Here is a 20,743-nt window from a genome sequence, read left to right on the forward strand (position 1 = left end):
AGAATTGAAATTAATACGGGTTATTGGTAAGTAACACGAAAATAATCATGTTTCATTATCATTTATAGTAAGTAAATCTACATCTTTGATTGCAAGGAATATACCCTGTAATAGGAATATCAAACTCTTGAATATATAATATTTATATCTCAAATCAGTCTTATAGATTACATTTTTTCAAAATCTACTTATTTGCATTTATGCATATATATTTCAGAAGCCTGAGCTTCAAATTGATTCGTCACATGCAACGTTTTACTGTAATTCATATTTTTTGATAAAAAATCGTAGCTTTTGTTGCAATTTTTTCGATTGGAATTTCAATATGATATTTAAGTCTCATGGGCATTTGTTAAAACATATATCCATATATAATTGTATTTATGCTATATCAACATTTTTGTAGCATGAACCACAATTCGTGCGACGTTTCGCTAACCACTCAGTCTCTCTCTTTCTGTCCAAACCTCCCCCATTCCCTCATCATTCATTCCTATCTCTTTCTTTATTATTTTTTATGTTTTGCCTGGCCGACCGAGCATACAAACAAATATTTTCTGCCATTTTCCGCATTTTTACGTATTATTTTCAATGTTTTTATGTTTTTCTTTTCAATATTTTGCTTGTTTCTTTTTATTTTCAACATTTTTCCTCTCGTTGTCTCGTTTACCATTGTTGTGTTGTCTTTGTTGGCGTATTTATTTATGCATGTGTGTGTGTACGCATATAAAACATATGTAGATGCATATTTTTTTCAGCTGCTATGTTCCAATTCGTTTGCCTTGAATTTTATCATGCGACAAAAAAAGTGTTTATTTTCGTGAAAGGAAGCGCCAGCGAAAGTTGACTGTAGTACACAGCTTCTATTTCTTCTGCTATACTCCCTCCCTTTCTCTCTCTCTCCCTCTCTCTCGCTCCTTTTTCTATCTCAGTTTCTATGGCTCGTCATTATTTAATATTCAATATGCCTTGCCTAGTGAAATGGATAAATTATGCATATTAAATGCGAGCAGTCCAAAGCGAGACATGTGCCGTTATTTATCCAACTTCCATATATTTGCCATTTCCCATTTCCACTTGCCTTACTCGCCAAAGACAAACAAATACATACGGATGAAGATACAGTCATATCATACGCTATCACATCGTATCAGAGCAGTTTGTTTGTTTGCCACGCTGATTGACATAAAAAAATGTTTTTTTATTGAGTTATTTTTGTTAGTTGATGGGAGCCACATTTTTTTTTTTTTTTTTTTTTTTTTTTTTTTTTAAGGCGCCGCCGCCATTTTATCGGCTTGTGTGAAAAAAATTATTATTTATGGCAATTTTGTACGTAAACAAAATTATGATTCCAAACAAACAGAAATTCGACGAGCAACATTTTACGTAAGCAGCGAGGCTGTGATAGGGTTTCGATAAGAAGTTTAAGTTTGCGTTTGAAGTTCGTAGGTAAAATAACAATATAAAATACAATAAAAAAGAACATAATAGAATATGAGTACATCGTATATATATGTATATATCTGTACCATAAAAGTATGAAAAAATGGCTCAAACTAGATTTAATAACCTATATGTTCAACTTGTTAAGCTGCCAATTAGGTAGTAAAAAGCCTGTTTAAATAAAAGAAAAAAAAATAATAATAATTAAATAAATAAAAAAAATATAAAAAAAATAAAAATTTATAAGTCCAAGGATATTTCGTGTTCATAACATTCTAGCTTTAGTTTAAGCAGGAGCAGAAGTAGGAGCAGGAGCAGGAGCAGGAGTAGGAGTAAGGGCTTGCCTTTTCGGTACATTACAAAAGCATTTCCATCATCCCATTTACCTTAGTATTGTTTTAACTATTTTCCAAATACCTTTCAAATGGTTAGTAATAGAGCCTTTTGTTTGCATTAAAGAGACGTTTGCCTCTAATGCGTAGCATATGTAAAGTTGATAAGAAAATTTCAAGCTGAAGTGCTGGGCGCAACACTTTTACTTTCGCATTGATGGGACCCCTGAAAGCAGATGCTTAGCCGCTTAGCTGTTTATCTATTTATCTCTTTGAGGACTCGGTGACCGCTCAGTTGCTTAGCTTTTTATGTTGTGTCAGACAAAACCCAGGCACCTAAACCTTTTAACAGCAAATGATTTATGAAGTACACAGGCGCACACACACACTCACACATGGTTGGGAGAGAAAGAAAAATGAAATGGATAACCCAAGCAAAAACATGCAACGCAATTTGCTTTTATTGAAAAGGACAAGGCAAGACGGAAAGGCATTTTCTTTTCCTTTCCTTTACTTTTTCATTTTCAGTTTTTTTTTTTTTTTTTTCTTATTTTTTGAAGGAAGCAAAACATATGCACAAGTATGGTATATGGATATGGTAGCAAATCTGAAGGAAGCCCGGCTCCAAAACAATGCGACACTGAGGCGATAACAAGGCCAATCATTATGACTATGACAATGCCCGATAAAGGAAGAAGCTAACAAGAAAACGAAGCCGCAGTTGGAGTGTAGATTGTCAGCATCAGCATCAGCATCAGCAGCAGTGCCTCGCATGAAGATGGCGGCCAAAAACACTTGAGCAACACTTGAGATGGTCTCTGCCTGAGTGTGCGTGTGTGCGTGTGTTTGTCCTACTGGCCTGACACATATGCGAGTTGTCTGGGTGTGACATGATATGCGAGCACTTTGTAAAATGGAAAAATGAAACACGCAGCAAAATGAAAAGCAAAGACGAGAAGACGACAATGTTGGCCAGGATATGCAGGATTTACGCTTATCGCTGTGCCCACGCTTCCACTCACACACACACACACACATACAGAGGCAACCAGAGGACTTAGCACAGAGTATACGAAGTGACATTTTCTATTTACACACACACAGACACACATACACATTGGCTGTGGCCATTTTTATGGCTGGATCCTTGCATATCAGATGGCCAAAAAGGAGTGCCATAAATCCATTATGCCATGATTTGTTATTCAATATTTTGTTAGTAGATTAACTTGCCTGCCGCACATTTGTTTGCCACCAAAGGCGCTGAAAGGATAATGCCACAGCGTGCGGCTAACAAACAGGACGAGGACTATCTACGAATTAAGCTGTGTGGCCGCCTCGGCGAAAACATAATTTACAAATCTATTTATCATATTAGCGCCTATTCGGCAAACAGCGGGTGCTCGCGTGTACCAAGTGGCATGCGGCATGCGGCATGCGGCATGTGGCAAGTGGAATCTGATACTTGAACTGCACCCCAGGCGAAGCTGTGTCCCACCAGCTCAGCTGACCACTTAAATCACCACAAAAATGGGCATTCGAATTGAATTTATGACACCCGACAACAAAGTTGTTTATGCACGCTCAACGCCCCCAAGGATGTGCTATTTATGATATACTGAATGCGCCCCAGCTCCAAAAACTTGTCCTTCGCTGTACACTTGACCTCTGTTCCTTATGGTCGGCCGGCAATTTATGGCCACTTAACTAAGCCATGGCATCAACTTGACCGAAAAAAAGAAACGCCCAAGTCGCACAAAGAGATGGCTGCAAATCAAGTTGCAAAGAAAATGATAAAAAAAAGAATCGAATAAATAAAAATCCATATAGAATTATTTGATTGACCCACTGATTGAGTGTTCGATTGACTGTCTTTGATTATAAACATGAAACATGAACTTGGTACATTAAATAAATAATGATATCTATGCATAGAGAATGTATTGTCTTCAATAATTGACTGACTGATGAAGGCAAGCAACAATTACTCTGCGATGTAATATGTTAGATATGTCAATCAGTGCAGCCCTCTATATATACATATATCATTTTTCACTCACCTCAATACGATTATCGTCCAGCTCCAGCTCAGTCAAGCTCCAGAGCTCAGCAAACACCGTGTCCCCAATAAAATTGAGATTGTTATGGGTCAACTTGAGCAGATTTAGATTGCCCAATCCGCGGAAGATCTCGCTAGTCAGTACATTGATCTGATTGTAGGCCAGATTCAGGTAGGTGAGCCGTGCCATGTCCGCGAAGAGTCCTTCGTGCAGAGTACTGATGTTGTTGTTGTTCAGGAAGAGACGCTCGCACAGCGGTAGATTGCGGAATGCATAGCGATCCATTTCAAAGATCTGATTGTGCTCCAGATTCAGTTCACGCAAGCGTATGTGATTGGCGAAGGCATCCTGATCGAGGGCCATAATGTGATTGTTGTTCAGAATGATGCGCTCGAGGAAGGGCAAATTGGCAAAGGCATAGCTCTTGACGATCTCCACCTGGGAGTACTCGATGACGATGCTGCTCAGATTCTTCAGCGGCTCAATGATCATGGTGGGTATGTAGTCCAGGCGTGCATTGTTCTGGATGACGAACTTGAGCTCGCGCAGACGCTTCTGCTGATAGAAGCGCGTCCAGGTGGTATCATTCTGATGCAAGCCCTCCGAGAACACCCAGCACTCGGCCTTCTGCACGGGAATGTGATTCTCGTCCGGCGTGCAGTAGCACATGAGCTTCATATCACGTCGGCGCATACAAAAGCCGGTGGTATCGATGGGTCCGTTGTAGCCAGTGATGCCTGTCAAGGCGCTGCTGCCACTGCTGCTGCCATAGGCCGAGCTGCTAGTGTAGTAGCCGCCATTGTTATTGCCGGTCACGGCCGATGCGGAAGCAGAGGCGCCCATATTGCTGTTACGTCCACGATTGCTGCGTCGCTCCTCCTTATCCCGCGAACGAGCCCCAGCGGGCGCCACGAGGCAACTGCTCAAGAGCAGCAGCAAGCCCAGCAGCTTCCACATTCTGTGGCGCTGATGATGATGCGGCAACATTGCGAAGGCGGGCCGCGGGTTCTTCGCTCTTGGCTAAAATGAATCAAACAAAAACCACGAATGACTCAGTCAATAAAATTTGTTTATCTGGCGCCAAGTGGAGGCAACGTAGCAGAGCCGGGCAGGTGGCCCAGCTACAATACAATAAAATGTGAACAGAGCTGAAATTTTCAATGTGGCTACAATTGTTAACTAGAACAGCCGTCGCTATGGAGTGTGGGCTCACAAGGGGTGTAATGGAAGACAGGAGATATAGGTAATAAAATTTCTGAATGTCAATGAAGCTTACTCACTTAATACTCTATAGCAATGAGAGGGTATATATACAGCTTAAAGTTTTCTCGTTTATCGATCAAAAAACTCATATTCTTATCCAAAGACAAGTATACAATAAATATGAAATATTAAGTAGGATTGGTAAGTAGACTTGGTACAGAATATATAGGTTAATTGTATTATGAATATTAGGAAATTATCTCTCAAACTATTTTTTCCGTCTTTCTCTCTGTTTTATTATTTTTTATTTTATTTTTTTTTTTAACACTTTATTATTAAACACTTCAAATATTTCTACAGGGTTTTTGATCTGTTGACTGACTAGGAAAAATACCATAAAAATCTTTTAACACTTTCTACCATTTTTCCGATAAGTGTTTTATATTCTCCACATTTTGCCGCATCTATCATCAAGTTTACTCCCATTCGAAATATCTTCTAATCGAATACTCTTCACTTGTCCTCTTCAACAAAGTTTTGCATTATAACCATTTGATTCTCTTTCGCGCACTTCCTTCAAAACTATCAAAATCTATATACGCTCATTTACCCACATAGTATCTTCTAGTTTTACCCCCTTCTCTCTACTTCCTTTATGTGCTCAACCTGCCAAAGCCATTAAATACTGTTTGCTCTCGATATTATTGCGTCCATTTGGAGCGCACACTAAAAACTTTGAATTGCCAAACATCAAAAATTTGATGCCACATTAAAAGCGTAAATTCTGGACAAACACGTCGTTCGGCATTCGCATTCAGGGTGTGGCATTGCGTCGTCTCGAATTTCATTTATTACACTGAAAAGTGAGGCGGCTTTCAATTTATTGTGCTCGGACCCCTTTCGGTGCTGCTTAAAAGTTAAAGCGCTCCATAAAAATGCTAATTAATGTTGTTAACTTTTTACTTTTCGCTCGTATTTCATTTCGCATTTTGTCTACGTCTCTTTTGCCCGCTCTTTCGCTCTCTATCGCTATCTCTCTTCTTCTGCTTTGCCTTTCTTTGATTTTCCGGCTTTTTCAATGAATGCCGACTGTGAAAAGTTCATGACAAGGCTGTTTTTCAGCTGCCTACCCGCTGGCTTCATTTGACGCTCTGCTGGCTCTGGGCACAGCCTTCTCCCACCCCACATAAACAAATTTATTGCGCTCATAAATAACTGCAACACTGTCGCTGATTGTTCGCTCAGTGGTGAACGGCTTCATGAAGTGCCCAGCGGCCATGAGCCGCCCCTTCCCCACCCCCTTAGTCCTTAGTCAATTGCATTTTAAGTGTCATTTGGCAAAGTGCTCTCTAATTATGATCGTATTTTTAATAAATTAATAAGTCACATCTGACATTGTGCATATTTTTGGATGTGCCCGCTCCACCCCCCTCTCCCTCTTGTTCTTTTCTCTCAGTGCCTGGGCATAATGAAGTGTAAATAAGTTATTGGCAGTTGTCAAGTGAGTCATCGTTATCGAAGCCTGGCAGCCAGGCAGCCAGGCAGGCATTCAGGCATTTCGCCAGTGATTTGCATAAAATATTGTCTTCACGCTTAAAATCAGTTAGTGGAAAGGGCCGTGGTCTTAGCTCCAAAAAGCTGAAAGCTGTATGCTGTTAGCTGTAAGCCGAAAGCTCACAGTCATTTGACTTATTGACTTTGGCATGCTTCATTACATTGATTATCGTTATAAATTTTAAATAAAATGATGATAAGTGTTTTGATTGTTGCTGCTGCGATGCCACGCTGTAACGCCGCTCAAGTTGGCTTAGCAACGAGACGTCCTATGCAGAGTTCAAGGTTTCAGGCGTGGATTAACTGCTCAAGAGACAAGCAGCCGTAGCACTTGATGGCTTCAATTTAAATATCAAAGCAAAGTCACAAACTAAACTGACAAACACAACCACAAATGAGAAATCTAACACGATGTGAAGAGTGACAGAGCGAGAGAGGGAGCGAGGGTGTGTGAGAGAGAGAGAGAGAGATAGAGCGAGACCTTTACGGTTCTATATCCTTCAAATTTTTAAGTGTGCTGTCAAGCAGCAAATCAAAAATATATGTATGTATGTGTGCTCCGATGCAAGTTGTGTGTGTAATTAGATTTTCACACACACACATACACACTCGAAAAGCAATCCATATGTGAATACATTGGCACTTTTGCAATAGCAGCAGCAGCTGGAAATCGTCGCTGACAGCCACAGCCAATTACTCAAAGCTGCTATAGCTTTACAAGGAGTTGGGCGTGGTTTAGGGCGTGTCAGCAAATGAAAAATCAATTTGTTGTTTATGCATAAATCATGTGATTTATGTGACTTCTAACAGCATTCATAAGTCATTTATCAACATTGCAGAAAAACTTTGCAAAACAAGCCAGACAATAACAATTGAGACACACTGTAAGCATAATAAATAGACGGAGCACACTTAAAACTCAAGTGAAAGTCAAGCAAATCAAATTTGTAACCAAAAGAATTCACAGACAGATATATGTGGAGAGATAGAGATAGATAGAGAGAGAGACAGAGAGAGGGAGGTACAAAGAGAGAGAGAGAGCCATGGAGCTGGAGCTATCTAACTTTTTGCCACAATCAAAATGTGTGTGTGTAGCAAGCACAATAAATATAACCTTGACGACAAACAGTTGTTGAAAATTTCAAATAAACATAAACACTAGACTGCAGAATACCCTGTAACTTGCCATGAGATATTTGCAAACTTTTTGATCAGAAAAATATATATACAGAAACGTTTGACTCATTGGAAAGCTGGGAGTAGACACACAGAAATATTCTGTAATTCATTCATTCTAATAAAGTTTATCCACAACAATTTTACTCCAACACCTACCTATAGTTAGACAATTCTATCCACAATAATAGTCTACCCATTTCAAAAGTGTCCACAATATAAATTCAATTGCTGTGGGGTATAATTATCCTGCAGGCATTGAAAGCAAAAGCAGAGCACATGGCTCCTTCTTCCCATTTCTTTAGCTGCCCTGCAAAGTGGGCCAAATTGCAACAAGAAGCCATTTGTCTTCTTGTTTATAATTTCGATTAAACTTTCTGTGTAAGAGGCGCACACAGACACACACACACACACACACACACAGGAGCAGACACATATGTTTCAAGTGTGTGTGAAGGGGGTCTCCTGCCGCCCCTGCTGATGTGCGATAGAGAACTTGTTGACGTCGACCCACTAGGAAATTGGAGCAAAGCCGCAGCTAAGCTGTCAGCTCAGCCCAAAAGGGAGCCCTGACTGCAGTGGCAGCACCAGCAGTGGCAGCAGGGGCAGCAGCAGCGGCAGCAGCATATAAATTGTTGCTTGAATGGAAATTTCTTCACTTTAACGTTTGGCAATTCTTTTGCAATAGCTCGCAGTGCTGTGTCTCACAGCAAAGTTTGCTTATCAGGCCACATCGCCTATATATATATATTTATATATATTCTGTTCGAGTGAGTGTGAAATGAAGCTGTGCGAGTAGCTGCTGATGAAGACAATGGCAAACCCGAGAGTCTGGCAAAAATCTGATCCCGTTGGCGGCTGCTGCTCCTGCTGCTGCTGCTGCTGCTGCTGCTGGAAATTGTTTTCAATTTTCGTTATTTGACAAATGGTGACACTTCCGCTGTGGCAGAGCCCGTGCACACCAGCAGGACTTTAACAATATGTCTGTCGCAGTTGGGGGCGCGCGCGTGTGTCTGTGTGAGGTTTTGTCAACAATAAGTTTATACGTCAGAGGAGTCGTTGTTGTTTATGACATGGCATGGCATCCAACCAACCCACCCACCGAGCCACCCAGCAAGCCGAGCGACTGCTCATCATTGCTCGTCAGCGCTCACATTATGAGCAGCTACATCCTGTGTCTGCCGGCTCGCATGTGAATAACTTTAAGCTGTGACATGGCACACATGTACATGCTGCTCATCCTGGCCCTGGCCAGCGGACGTGCTTGACTTTGACTGAATGCTCAGTGCTGGGCTGGCCGTTGCCGGGCCGGACTGCTGACAAGTCAGTAGCCGTCGTCTACTTTATTTGGCCGCAAATAAAAAGGGACAAACGACACGTCGGACAGTTGGCGGCATTCCATATAAACCAAAGTGCAGTCATGCCTCGATCCAAAAGTCCGAGGACTCTGACAAATGGCAATGGTGAGGGCCAAAGTGCCCTACAAAGCGAAGTGCCCATCAATCAAACGAGTTATGACATTCGCACGTAGCTCGCTCACTTTGTCTGTCTTCATCTGTTCTATTCTGTTTGTGCTTTCTTTGTTTATCACTTATATTTATATACATATATATTATTCTTATTGAAATGTTACATTTGATTTGCTTAGTTGAGCGTCTCAGCTTGATTTGTTTGCGAATGGATTGTCACCTGTCAACGACACATTGAGTCATCGACTGCTGCAGTTAGATTAAAAAAGAGTTTAAATCTGTCAAGAGGAGTGGAAGGATAAGGGAATGTGTGTATGTATAGAAGAGAGAACAGACGAAAGGTAAATCGGAATATTTATTGTGTTATAACGGTTCTTTTTCAGGATTATTGCCATCTGATAAAACATTTTCAATAACTAACAGAGGAAGTTTAAAGCCATTTGAAATTCTGTATGAATTTTTAAATAATATTGGTTGTTAAGGACAGTAGTAATAGTAAACAAGTAGGTCTGCTATGGAAACATAAATAATATAAAGAAATAGCATATCTTCTATTCTCATATTTTTCATAACCTTATATACTTACTACCCCTCGCTTTATTTACTTTCTATCAACTATAGTATAACTTGCTAGAAAATATTGGAATTTTACGCAATTTCTTTGCTTTTATGTGAATTCTCTTAAGTTTTGTTACTCGTTTCTTCTTGCTTTTCTTTTGTCCTCTCGTATTTTATATTATTTTCATCACATTCTCTGTTCTCAGTCTTTCTTTCTCGTTCTCTGTCCATCTCTTTCTCTCATTTCCTCTCTCTCTCTCTCTCTCTCTTTAATCTTGCGTTCCCAAAACTTCTTTAAATTTTCTTTTCAAATCTGTAATTTTTTACACAGTTATTCTGATACTTTCATTTTTTGTCTTCCCTTGGTATTTGATCTTCTTACCTTTTCATTTTCTCCTCTCTAAGCTCTCACTTCCTTTCACTTCCCTAAGTTTTCTCCTTTTCTCCCCTCTCTTACTGTTTTCTGCGTTTCCTCCTATTATCTAATATCTTGCTTCCTTCTCTGACGTTTCTGTTCTAAGTCTCTTCTTATCCCTTCTTCACACGCTTCATTCCACCTCCTACACATTTCACCTTTTCTGCTACCCTCCCACCTCTTCCGCACTCATTACTTTACTAATATGGTATATCAGGCAATGAGAGCACAACTAAAATAAACTCACTAAAAACTTTTGCTACACTTTAACCCTTCTGCGTGCCATGCCATAAATGGCATCGCTCCACGCTCAGCGGGGCGTGATAATCAGCTGTGAATAAACTTTTAGTCATATTAGTTTTTTTTTTCCCCATTCTCCTTTATTTATTGTCAGCCATGTCGCACTCTATAAATATATATGTATATGTGTATATATGCATATTAAATTGCTTGCCATTTGAATGTGACATTTCGACTGTCATTTGTGAACCCTTTCGCCGTTTCATTTATTATTATCATACGAAAAAGTCATTGCCAGCTGTCGCAGCAAATCATACACATACATACATATACTATATACTACTGCTAGGTGCTCCTGTTGTCAACCAAAAGCTGAGCTATGCCAAAATCTACGAGTCCCTGCGAGTGTCTCTCCTTGCTGTTGCAGTTCCTGTTGGCTTTTCTACTCTGCGCACTTTTGACTACTTTGCAGTTGAGGTCCTAGTCAGCCCTCCGTCGCCCATTTTCCTGCCCTTCCTCCATCCTCATTCTAGTTACGTTCTTCTTCCACTTTTGGCTTTTAGCATACCTGTCAGCAAAATAAAATGAAAAGTAGTTCTCAGTGGAAACTTTCGCTCATCGTCGCCAGCCGCCATATTGTTGACACATATTTTCGTTGCAAAACTTATATACATATATATATATATGCAAGCGCCCAGCCACGCCCACAAACTGCAAAAAAGAACAGAACAGAAACGCCCCACTGCACTTGAGCCAAGCAGCCAGCCCCATTACTTTTGGCTGTCAGTTTTTGTTTTTTTTTTTTTTTCACTTAGAATTCGTAGCTTGGCTTTTATTTGCCTTTTTTTTTGCGTTTTGCATTTTGCTGGTTTCCTCTCAAGTGCAGAGCTTTAACTTTTGATGCACAATTTGTTTGCTCGCCTCGATTTTATTTAAGCCAACTGGCAACTATTTAATGCTCAAATTGGCAGCACCTGGGCCAAACTGTTGGCGGCTGACTCCGGCTGACTGTCCCCGGTAGATAAGTAGACCTGAGTTTGCCTTTGACTCTTGCCTTTGCTTTGGCCATACTTTAGCTATTGCTGTTTGGTATGAAATGGGTATTATGGAGGACTTTTATATATCATCCATCTATAGAAATCGAACTCTGCTGTAAATATTTATGTACAGCATGATAATTATCAGAATTATAGCTATAACTATCACTATAATAATAGTAAGAGTTTTTAGCACAGCATCTAATCTAATAGCTCTCTCAGCTTTTTTGGCCAATCACAGGGTATTTGCTAACACTTTCAAGAAAGCCATTGAATTTTGTATTTTTGTTGTTTTTTCTTCTTCTTCTTCTTCTGTTTGAAGCCATTTTGTTGTTTGACCAAGTTGCCTTCACCTTTGTGTTGACACGCAAGGAATGGAATGAGAAAAATGCAGATAGAATCAAAGTAAGAGAAGAGAGTGAGGAAACGAGAGAGAGGTAGGGAGAACGAGAAGCGAGCCAAGAAATGCAGGTGTGAGAGAGGCAAGCGAAAAATTATTATTTTCACCGTCGACTGCAAGTTTGTTGCAACTTTCTGAGGCAAAGTGAAAATTTGTCATGCTCGTTGAGCAGCTTGGCTAAGTATGTGTCTTGCTTTATCCGCTGCTGCTGTCTGATATAATAAATTTCTTCAGTTTAGCTCAAATGCTCATGAAGACAAACATAAAACCGAAAATATAAACACAAACACAAGCGCAAACACAAGCACAAACACTACAAACATAAATACAGACCAATGAGCCCGTTGGCGCTGCGGCGGGCGGCCGGTCGGACGGACGGGCTGGTGAGAGAATTTTATGTCGAAAATGAGTCGTCGTCGCCGTCGTCTGGGTACAAACTTTTAACTCAACTGTCAAATATTTTAACAATTTTGCATAAAACATTATGAAGATGCCAAAGGCGTAGGCAATGCCCGTCGCTCCCCCTCGCCACTCCCCACATCCCATATTCACATAGCCTACTCTATCGCACATGTCTGAGCTGATGATTTTGAAAGTGAATTTGAAATGAGCTCAACTCGGCTTTAAGTCTATGGTTAACTGTAGTATCTGCCGCTTTATTCAAAGCAGCGGTTTACGCTAGGACTGTTTCTCCTTGTCTTAGTTATCCATCTCTTTCACTCTGCCTTTAATTAACTCTCTTTAAGTTTATCAAGGTATACCTCTAACTCTACGTTCATTTTTTATTTACTCTGTAGTTCGCTTCGAAAATGGTACAAGGTTATCTCCCTCTCTTTGCATGTTTCTATGAATCTGTCTTCTCTCTCTCTTTCTCCCCGTCTCTCTGTCCCAATCTGTCTCTATATCTCGTTCTTCCTTTCTCTGTCTATCTCGCTTTTTATATCACCCTCTCTATATATCGCTCAATAAATCTCTGTACTCTATCTCTACATGCCTCCCTCTCTCTCTCTCTCTCTCTGTCCCTCTCTTTTCTTTGTATTTCTGTACTTCTCTCTCATACTAGCCTGTATTTATTTTACTTGTTCCCTCATTTTCTGTCTATTTCTGTTATTCTCTCATACTCTAGCTCTGTCTCTCTCTCTTCTCTCTCAGTCTCCCTCTCACTCTCTCTCTCTCGTACTCCCTCTTTCTTGTTCTTTGTCTGTCTGTCTATTTTTCTCCATATTCCATATGTCATAATGCATGACTTTCACTCTTTGTTTCTGTCTTTCTCTTCCTTACCTCTGCTTTAATTTAAATCTACCTTTCATCTCTTTATCACTTAATTAACTAAGTCCTTAAAGTTTTCCATTTACACATTCCATTGTTTGCCCTCACACTTGTACACATATACTTATATATATATACATACATATATCTGTATATATCTCAGACTATTTGCTCTTCTGTCTTGCTCACCTTTTGATTAAGTGTATAAAAAGGGCCGCGTCACGTACGGTCCTCTGTAACGCAGTAAATTTTTTCCGCTGACTAATGCGCTGCTCTGTAAAGAAACAAAAAAAAAAACGTAAAAGATAAACATGAATTAATGTGATAAATTCAGCTGTATATTCAGTCATATATATTTATGTACATATATAGATATTCATACTCTTATATGATAATCAAATAAATACGACAAATTATTTTAGCTTTGTAGCTTATTTTAAGCTCCGCCTAAAGCTAGCTTTAAGCTCCAAGTACCCAGCCATAAATAGTTCCATTAGGTAATACAAAACTTTGGGTTTGTCTATGCTGACTACTTTAATCTCATATCTCATTTGGTAGATAATAATATTATTAGTCGCATTGTCAGCTGTGGTTGGTTTTTTGAGGGTGGAGGGCGTGGTCAGGTGAGTTGTGTTTGCGTACAGCACAAATCTAATTGCGTTAATTTCCAGGTAATTGTAGCCCATGACCAGTTGTTAGACGCGCCGAAACGGCGGCCCAGGACATGCGACTACGTAAAAACTATTAACACGCAGCTGAGCAGAGCCGAGCAGAGCAGAGGGCGCTCTTCCCACATGTGGGCGTCGACTGGGGGGGTGTATGCATGGGCGTGGGTCATTGCGCGTTATTCAAATAGTTTTTATTTACCACGCGCCGCTCATTGCTTACTGCGTGTCCATTGTCCACAAGTCGGACGACAGCGACGATGACGAGTGGTGGACGCAATTCCCTAGCCTAAACTTAATTGTCACGGTCCACACACACACACAACATTCTCTTGTTGTGTTTGTGGCATAAAAAGAAATAATTGCATTTGCTGCGCCTACAAAAAAAAGTCGAAAAGCACAAGCACATGACAGAACAATCACACACACACGCACACACGTGATACGCACACACACATACACAGACCTACACCCATACACTCGCATACAACAAAGGCCTTCTCACACCTACTTAGAAGCTATACTACTTCCATTCGAATTACTTGTTTAGGAGTCGCCAAACGCGGAATACGATTTTTTACACTGAGAAAAAATGCGTGTCTTTCTTAAATATCTGCAGAACGGAGATAATAATATATTATTATGTTAAAAATATTTTTTTTTATATTTTCTTAATCGTAAAAAATCATAACAAATCCAAATTTTCACTCTTTGCATGCAATTCAACAAAACTTCTCTCAGTGTACTTGGCCCGTCGTGTTGTTTTAGTTTTTTCTTTTGCCTTGTCGGCAATTGTAATCGTTTGGCTATCGCCCACATCATGTTTAGTTTTTTTTACCCATTGTTGTTAATTATGCCCGCATTATTTGAACAGAGCTAACTCTGACTTCGGTGCGGAGTTGGAATTTTATAAGCTTTATGTTTATATTGATGTAGGCACAAAAAATACACTGGGGATTGGCTCCAACTCGCCTCCTATTCTCTCTAATAGTTGACTCTATTGCCATATCGTGGCATTCAAATCTAACTGATTGCTGGGACCCCACTATGCCCCACTATACAGCACTATCCCCACTATCCCCACTAAATGTCAAACAAGTCCAAAGCGCGGCGGCTGCTAAGGGCAACCGACAGAAATGTGAACCAAAGCTCAAAATCCATGACAATTTACTATCAAGTGGGCACGACATGTATATATAGTAATACGAATGAGCAGCTATATGGTTCGAGAATGATAGACTAGATGATACTCATTAAGTGAGAAATTAGAGGAACTTTATCTTAAAAGAGTTTTGACATTTAAGTCTGGAGGTGTTCGATAGCCTTAAACTATATATATCTATGCAAAGACAGACCAGCAGATACCCTTTAGCCTATTAATGAAAGCAAAGTCTTGATTTATTTTTTCTATTCAAGATTTAAGTAGTTCCCATTTGCTAACAAATACTAACGAAACGATTCTAAAATCTAGTTTCATACAGGCTTCATAAGCTAGTGGTATATCGATATATATCGATTACACATAAATCTAAAGCAGACAGCAAAATCAAATACACTCACATTAATAAAACAACATAATTTTCTATCAACTCCATTTCACTTATTACAGGGTATTATAATATTGCAGTAAGGCAACCCATTTTCCATGGTAGCAAACGTTAGGAGTACTATGCTGTCGCAGCTCAAAGCTATGTCCTCTTCCCTTGAGATTTAATCTCTTATTTGCAAGTGAATAAAGAAGAGAACTTCAAGCTTCAAGAAGTTTTACGAAAATTGCAGCAAAACGTTTCCATTTCATGTGCGGCAATAAAAATTTAATATAATTACGCACAATTTCCAGCTGAAGTTTATGTGAAGCACACACACACACACACACACACACAGACAAGCAGCGAGTAGGAGAGACACTTATGCATTGCCAGGAGCAGGACTTGATGTGACTTTTGACAGCGTTAGGGTCCTTTCGCCATTCGCCATTCGCCTTTCGCCTTTCGCCTTTCTCCTAGCCAAGACAAACATAAACACTTGCGAGTGGAAGGAGGATTTCCCAGGGTATCCGCAGTGGAGGTTGCAGCTGATTTCATAAAGTGTAACAAGCCAAAGCTTTGAGCTCAACGGCTGCGACAAATAAGCGACAGACACAGGACCCTGGGCAAGGGGGCTGAGGGGCAAACCTCGAAGCTGCCTGCAAGTCGACAATAAAGCGTTGCGGAAAAGTTTACAAGTTGCCGCCAGGGCGAAGGATGCCCGCAAAGTGAAAGGGGGCGGGGACAAGTGTTGTGGCTGCTACACAGACAAGCACACACAAATACACACAAACTCAAACACATACGCATACGCACACACACAGGCTGAATACCGGGAATACACCGCGTATCGCCAGCGAGTTAAATATTTGTTATATCCTGTAATGCAAGTAAGTGTCTTCAAAAAGGCTATGTGAATTATCAATATACCAGTAGTAATATTTCCTCTAGCTACATTATATAAGTACTTATGCCATTCTCAACTTTATCGAGAATGATATTTATCAGACAGGGTATCTCCTAGTCTGACACATCTGTGGCACGCACAGTTGTTTCTGCTGCGCTTGTTTACATTGAAAGCCCCAAAGCAAAGTCGACAGCGAGCTCCAGTGAATCTGTCGTACATTTTGCTCCACACACTTGCTCCCAGCGTAGTTGTTATTTCTTAATATTGAGTACGGCTACTCGGTCAGCAGCGCTGCCAGCCTCTCTGCTGCCAGCGCAACCAATGATAAAAGCCTCTGCTAGAAGCTAGAAGTCTGTTAGCAACCACTGCTAACAGCCTCTGCTAACATACTCTGCTAACAACCAATCTTAACAGCCTCTGCTAGCAACCACTGTTAGCAGCCTCTGCCTGCAGCCTCTGCCAGCAACCTCTGTCAGCAACATCTGCCAACAGCGATTGCTGGCAGCGGGCATATGTCATTCGACTTAACCTTTGACAGGCTCAGCTGCGGCTGCTCTTCCTTCCATCGACTCCAACCACCTGCCCACAAATTGAGTGGCTGCCAATGTAATCAGATCATTTGCTACGCTTCAGCAGGTAAGCTATAAACTTGTATTTGATTGGAAAAGGAAACGGGAAAAGTCTTTGTCGAAACGCACCTGGCCCACTGATTGGCGCTGTTTTAACAATTAAAATGCTGCTCAGCAGCTTAGCTGTTACATTACAGCTCACTAAGACTTGTAATATAATTTGTGAAAAACTTTCACTTAAAAAAAATAAAATAGAAAGTTTTTTTTTTAAGGAATTGCGCACTTATCCATATTAAAATTTTCACATTTTCTTATTGGCAAGAAAATGTCAGTCGAACTGTTGTCAACAGTACGCGATCAATAAGAAAATTTCCTTTTGAGTAATTGGAGTCTGTTAGTCGGCATTAGCATGGCTATGCTAATTTATCCTTCCAGCTGTAATTAGTCCAGTTGGAACAGTAAATCTAAGTGGAGTGAGTGAGTGCAACAAGTGTGTCAAAAATAAATATAAATATAATAGCTCGTGAATATAATGTGTATTAAATGTCATCATTAGGTGCAGTTTACAAGCAACCTTGTTATTTGCTTTAATTTGGTAAGTTGTATGCCACACTTTATAAATTGCATGTAATTATTTTCTTGGCGCATTTTGTTTGCTACTTTTGGCGGAAAAAATGGCGAACATCGAGTTACATTTCTTTTTGAGTATTTTGTAAAGTGGAATGTTGACTTACATTATATATTATTTTTTTTACAGTGTTTTCATTTCCAATTGGCATGTTAAGTGCGACAGGGAAATGCGGAAGATATATACCGTTTATATGAAATGCTAGCCAGCTGGTTTTTTTTTTTTTTTTTTTTTTTTTTTTTTTTTTTTTGTAAGTTTTAGAAAATGTGATAATCTAATTTGCATTTTGTTATGTAAATATTAATGTTGTTTTCTTTGTTTACAGTGCATCTGATTGCAGTGTGTGTGTGAAATGCATATAAAAATCCTTGAATAAATATAAATATTCAACGGAGATGTTTTTCTTTTTAGTTAGGTAAGTTTATCCTGAAATGTATGCTAAATATATGCAGTACACATTTTTCGTTTTAAATATTATTATTATATTATATTATATATCCAAATATTCAACATTTGATATCTATTTACAGTACATGTGCAGTGCTGTATCATCCTATGCAGCATAACATTTACTTAGTAATGGTAAGTCTTATACTGTAAAGTTTACATAAATTCTTCTATGTTAAGCATGTCGCCAGTTGCTGCGATCGCTAAAATACGATATGCTAAAATTTTAAATTACTGAAAACTGAAACTAAAATCAGCAGTTGCTACTGCTCCTCCATTTTCATTTAAATTTATTGCTTTTTTTTTTTTTTGGATGGATGTGTCAATTGGCGCTAATGTAATTATGTAATAAAGCTGCGTTAATGGTTGAGGTGCAGCTGTTGCGGCAGTTGGCCTATTTCCTGCTCCAAAAAGAAAAAACGTTCAACAGCCGCTAATATTAATTAGCCAACAGCAGCGGCAACAACAACAATAACATAAGCAGAAGCGCTGTTTACATTTTTGCTATGCTAAATGGCCATAACAACTTCCGTGTGACACACACGCACACACACACACATATACATCAATTTGAGTTGTATTGGTGTGTGCGTGTGTGCCCCACCCTAGTTTGGCCTCTCATTTACAACAATAAACAGCAGCATAAAAGCCATGAAACTGATTTTTCACGCCATTTTCGTTTACATTCTCTCTGCTGTTAGTCACTGCTGTTGTTGTTGTTGCTGCTGCTCCCGCTGTTGTTGCTTTTGTTATATTTTCTGTTATTCTTGTTTGCTTTTGCCTTGACTCCGGAACCAGAGCTCTGCCATATGTAATTAAAATATAATAATTTTCCCGAGCAAAACAAAGAAGCTCAAGAAAAAAAAAAAAAAAATGCGTTGCCCTGTAAATGTATTTATGATGAAAGTTTGGCATTTGCCGGGCGGGTGGCTTGGATGGGCGTGGTAGCGTGCCTTAAGGCTATATGATGTTCATAATGATGGCCACTCTGCACGCACCTGCCAGCAGATCCGGCAACAGTCTACCAGCTCTGGCATGTCCTTCACCTTCGCTATTGTTGTTGTTGTTGTTGTTTTTTTCACTTTCCTCTGCCTTCTGCTTTCTGCGCATTTGATACGCATCATAAATGAAAATGCTCATATAAATATTTCATATTTTAACACAAAAACCACCCACAAAATGACAACAAGTCGTTGTCAGCAATCGCAGTCGCAGTCACCGTCGCAGTCACCGTCGCCGTCAACGCAATTGTTGTAGCAGCTTGCGCTGCCACGCCCATCGACACATTTCACTTTGCAGTCTGAATATTTCCGCCCATTAAATTGACATACGCGCATTCGCATTCATTTCCTTTTCCCGTATGGCTCGCATACCCTAACTAGAATTGATATAGATCCTTTGTTGTCTAACATGAATCATATATAGTTGCGTGAGTAGAAAGTGAATCGGAAAAATAATAGTTTTTATTTAGTTTAGTTTATTATAGATATATAAAAATATTGTATATAACTTAATTGTGATTTTTGCAGTGTATCTTAGTTTCGACTTTTCTTTGCTTCACTTTCTTTTGCTTGTTTATACTTTTTTATGGCTCGCCCTTTCGCCTGTTTGCGCAAGTTTTGTAATATTTCGGTTTTATGTTTACAGTTGGCAAACGCATTAAAATCACAGATTTACATTATACGCACACAAACAAACATATATATACATTTATATATATACATATGTATATTGTTATTTTTTTACTCTCTGCTGGGCTCCTGAATTATTTAGTGTTGTCGCCTGTGACACGACTCCTGCCGTTCGTCCTTTTCCTGTTTGTTCCCCCTTCTTTCGGTTTCAAGTATTCGCATTATTGAATTTGAATTTGAATTTGAGTTGAGTTGAGTTGAGATTCCGTCGACAGACTTCGAGGCTTATTGTTTCAAATGCTACCCAACGCAATCTCAAGAATGTAAACTGTTGATAGCCCTTACACGCACACTCAAGCAAACACAACAACACACGCACACCTAAACACCCGCACATTTCGCATAAGAAGGGGCTTAGGCTGTGCGCCAAGTTGAGCATGGAAATTATTTTTTAATAAACACAAAGGGCAACGCATTCGCATTCGCATTCGCATTCCCATTCCCATTCGCCTGGACTGTTGCAGGCTTTACAGTTAGGTGGTTGAGTGGTTGGCTGCCTGGCTTGGGTGGTTGCTGGTGTCGGTGTTGGCAGCGGCTTCTGATCCGCGTGCTCAGCGAGTGGTGAAAGCGTCGAGCGCAAAATAAATAAACCCACTTTAATATGCGCTCGTTATATTATTATACCCTGAACCCATTGAAAATGGGAAATCAGGGTATAATGGTTTTGTTGAAATGTATGTAACAGGCAGAAGGAGGCGTGGCAGACCCCACAAAGTATATATATTCTTGATCAGGGTGACGAGCTGAGTCGATTTGGCCCTGTCCGTCTGTCTGTCTGTCCGTCTGTCCGTCTGTCCGTCTGTCCGTCCGTCCGTCTGTCCGTCTGTCCGTCTGTCCGTATGTTTGAACGCGTCGATTTCCGAAGATATAAGAGCTAGAGACTTGAATTTTTTTTTAAATGACCGTATATACAGCGCGGACGTCGAGTTTGCTTTTAAAATTCGATAAATCATCCCGTTATGTTTTTATCGAGTAAAAACATTCAAGTTCAAATCAGATGCCTCTATAGCTAATTGTGAATGATTTTTCTTTTTTTTTAATTTCTCAAATATTTAATATAATATGTAGATCATATGCTGAAAGTTTCATTAAATTCCGTTCAGTCAAAAATTAATAAAAAATAATCAAATATTTCGCCAATTAACAAACGCACG

The 20,743-nt window shown here is 39.7% G+C and overlaps 1 protein-coding gene across 2 annotated transcripts in view; it reads right to left on the reverse strand.

Moving 5' to 3' along the window:
• Nucleotides 1-20,743, reverse strand: part of Con (leucine rich repeat protein connectin) — a 172,607-nt gene that overhangs the window by 28,013 nt on the left and 123,851 nt on the right. For both annotated transcript variants that reach the window (XM_018008501.2, XM_018008502.2), the window contains 2 exons: nucleotides 13,346-13,430; nucleotides 3,836-4,855 (listed from right to left, as the gene is read on the reverse strand). In XM_018008501.2, coding sequence (XP_017863990.1) covers nucleotides 3,836-4,822 — 987 coding nt within the window. In that variant the 5' untranslated portion in view covers nucleotides 4,823-4,855; nucleotides 13,346-13,430. The remainder of the gene's footprint in view (nucleotides 1-3,835; nucleotides 4,856-13,345; nucleotides 13,431-20,743) is intronic.

Source organism: Drosophila arizonae, chromosome 4 (assembly GCF_054131065.1).
Source record: "Drosophila arizonae isolate 15081-1271.41 chromosome 4, UAZ_ARI_1.0, whole genome shotgun sequence".
NCBI classification, from domain to species: Eukaryota; Metazoa; Arthropoda; class Insecta; order Diptera; family Drosophilidae; genus Drosophila; species Drosophila arizonae.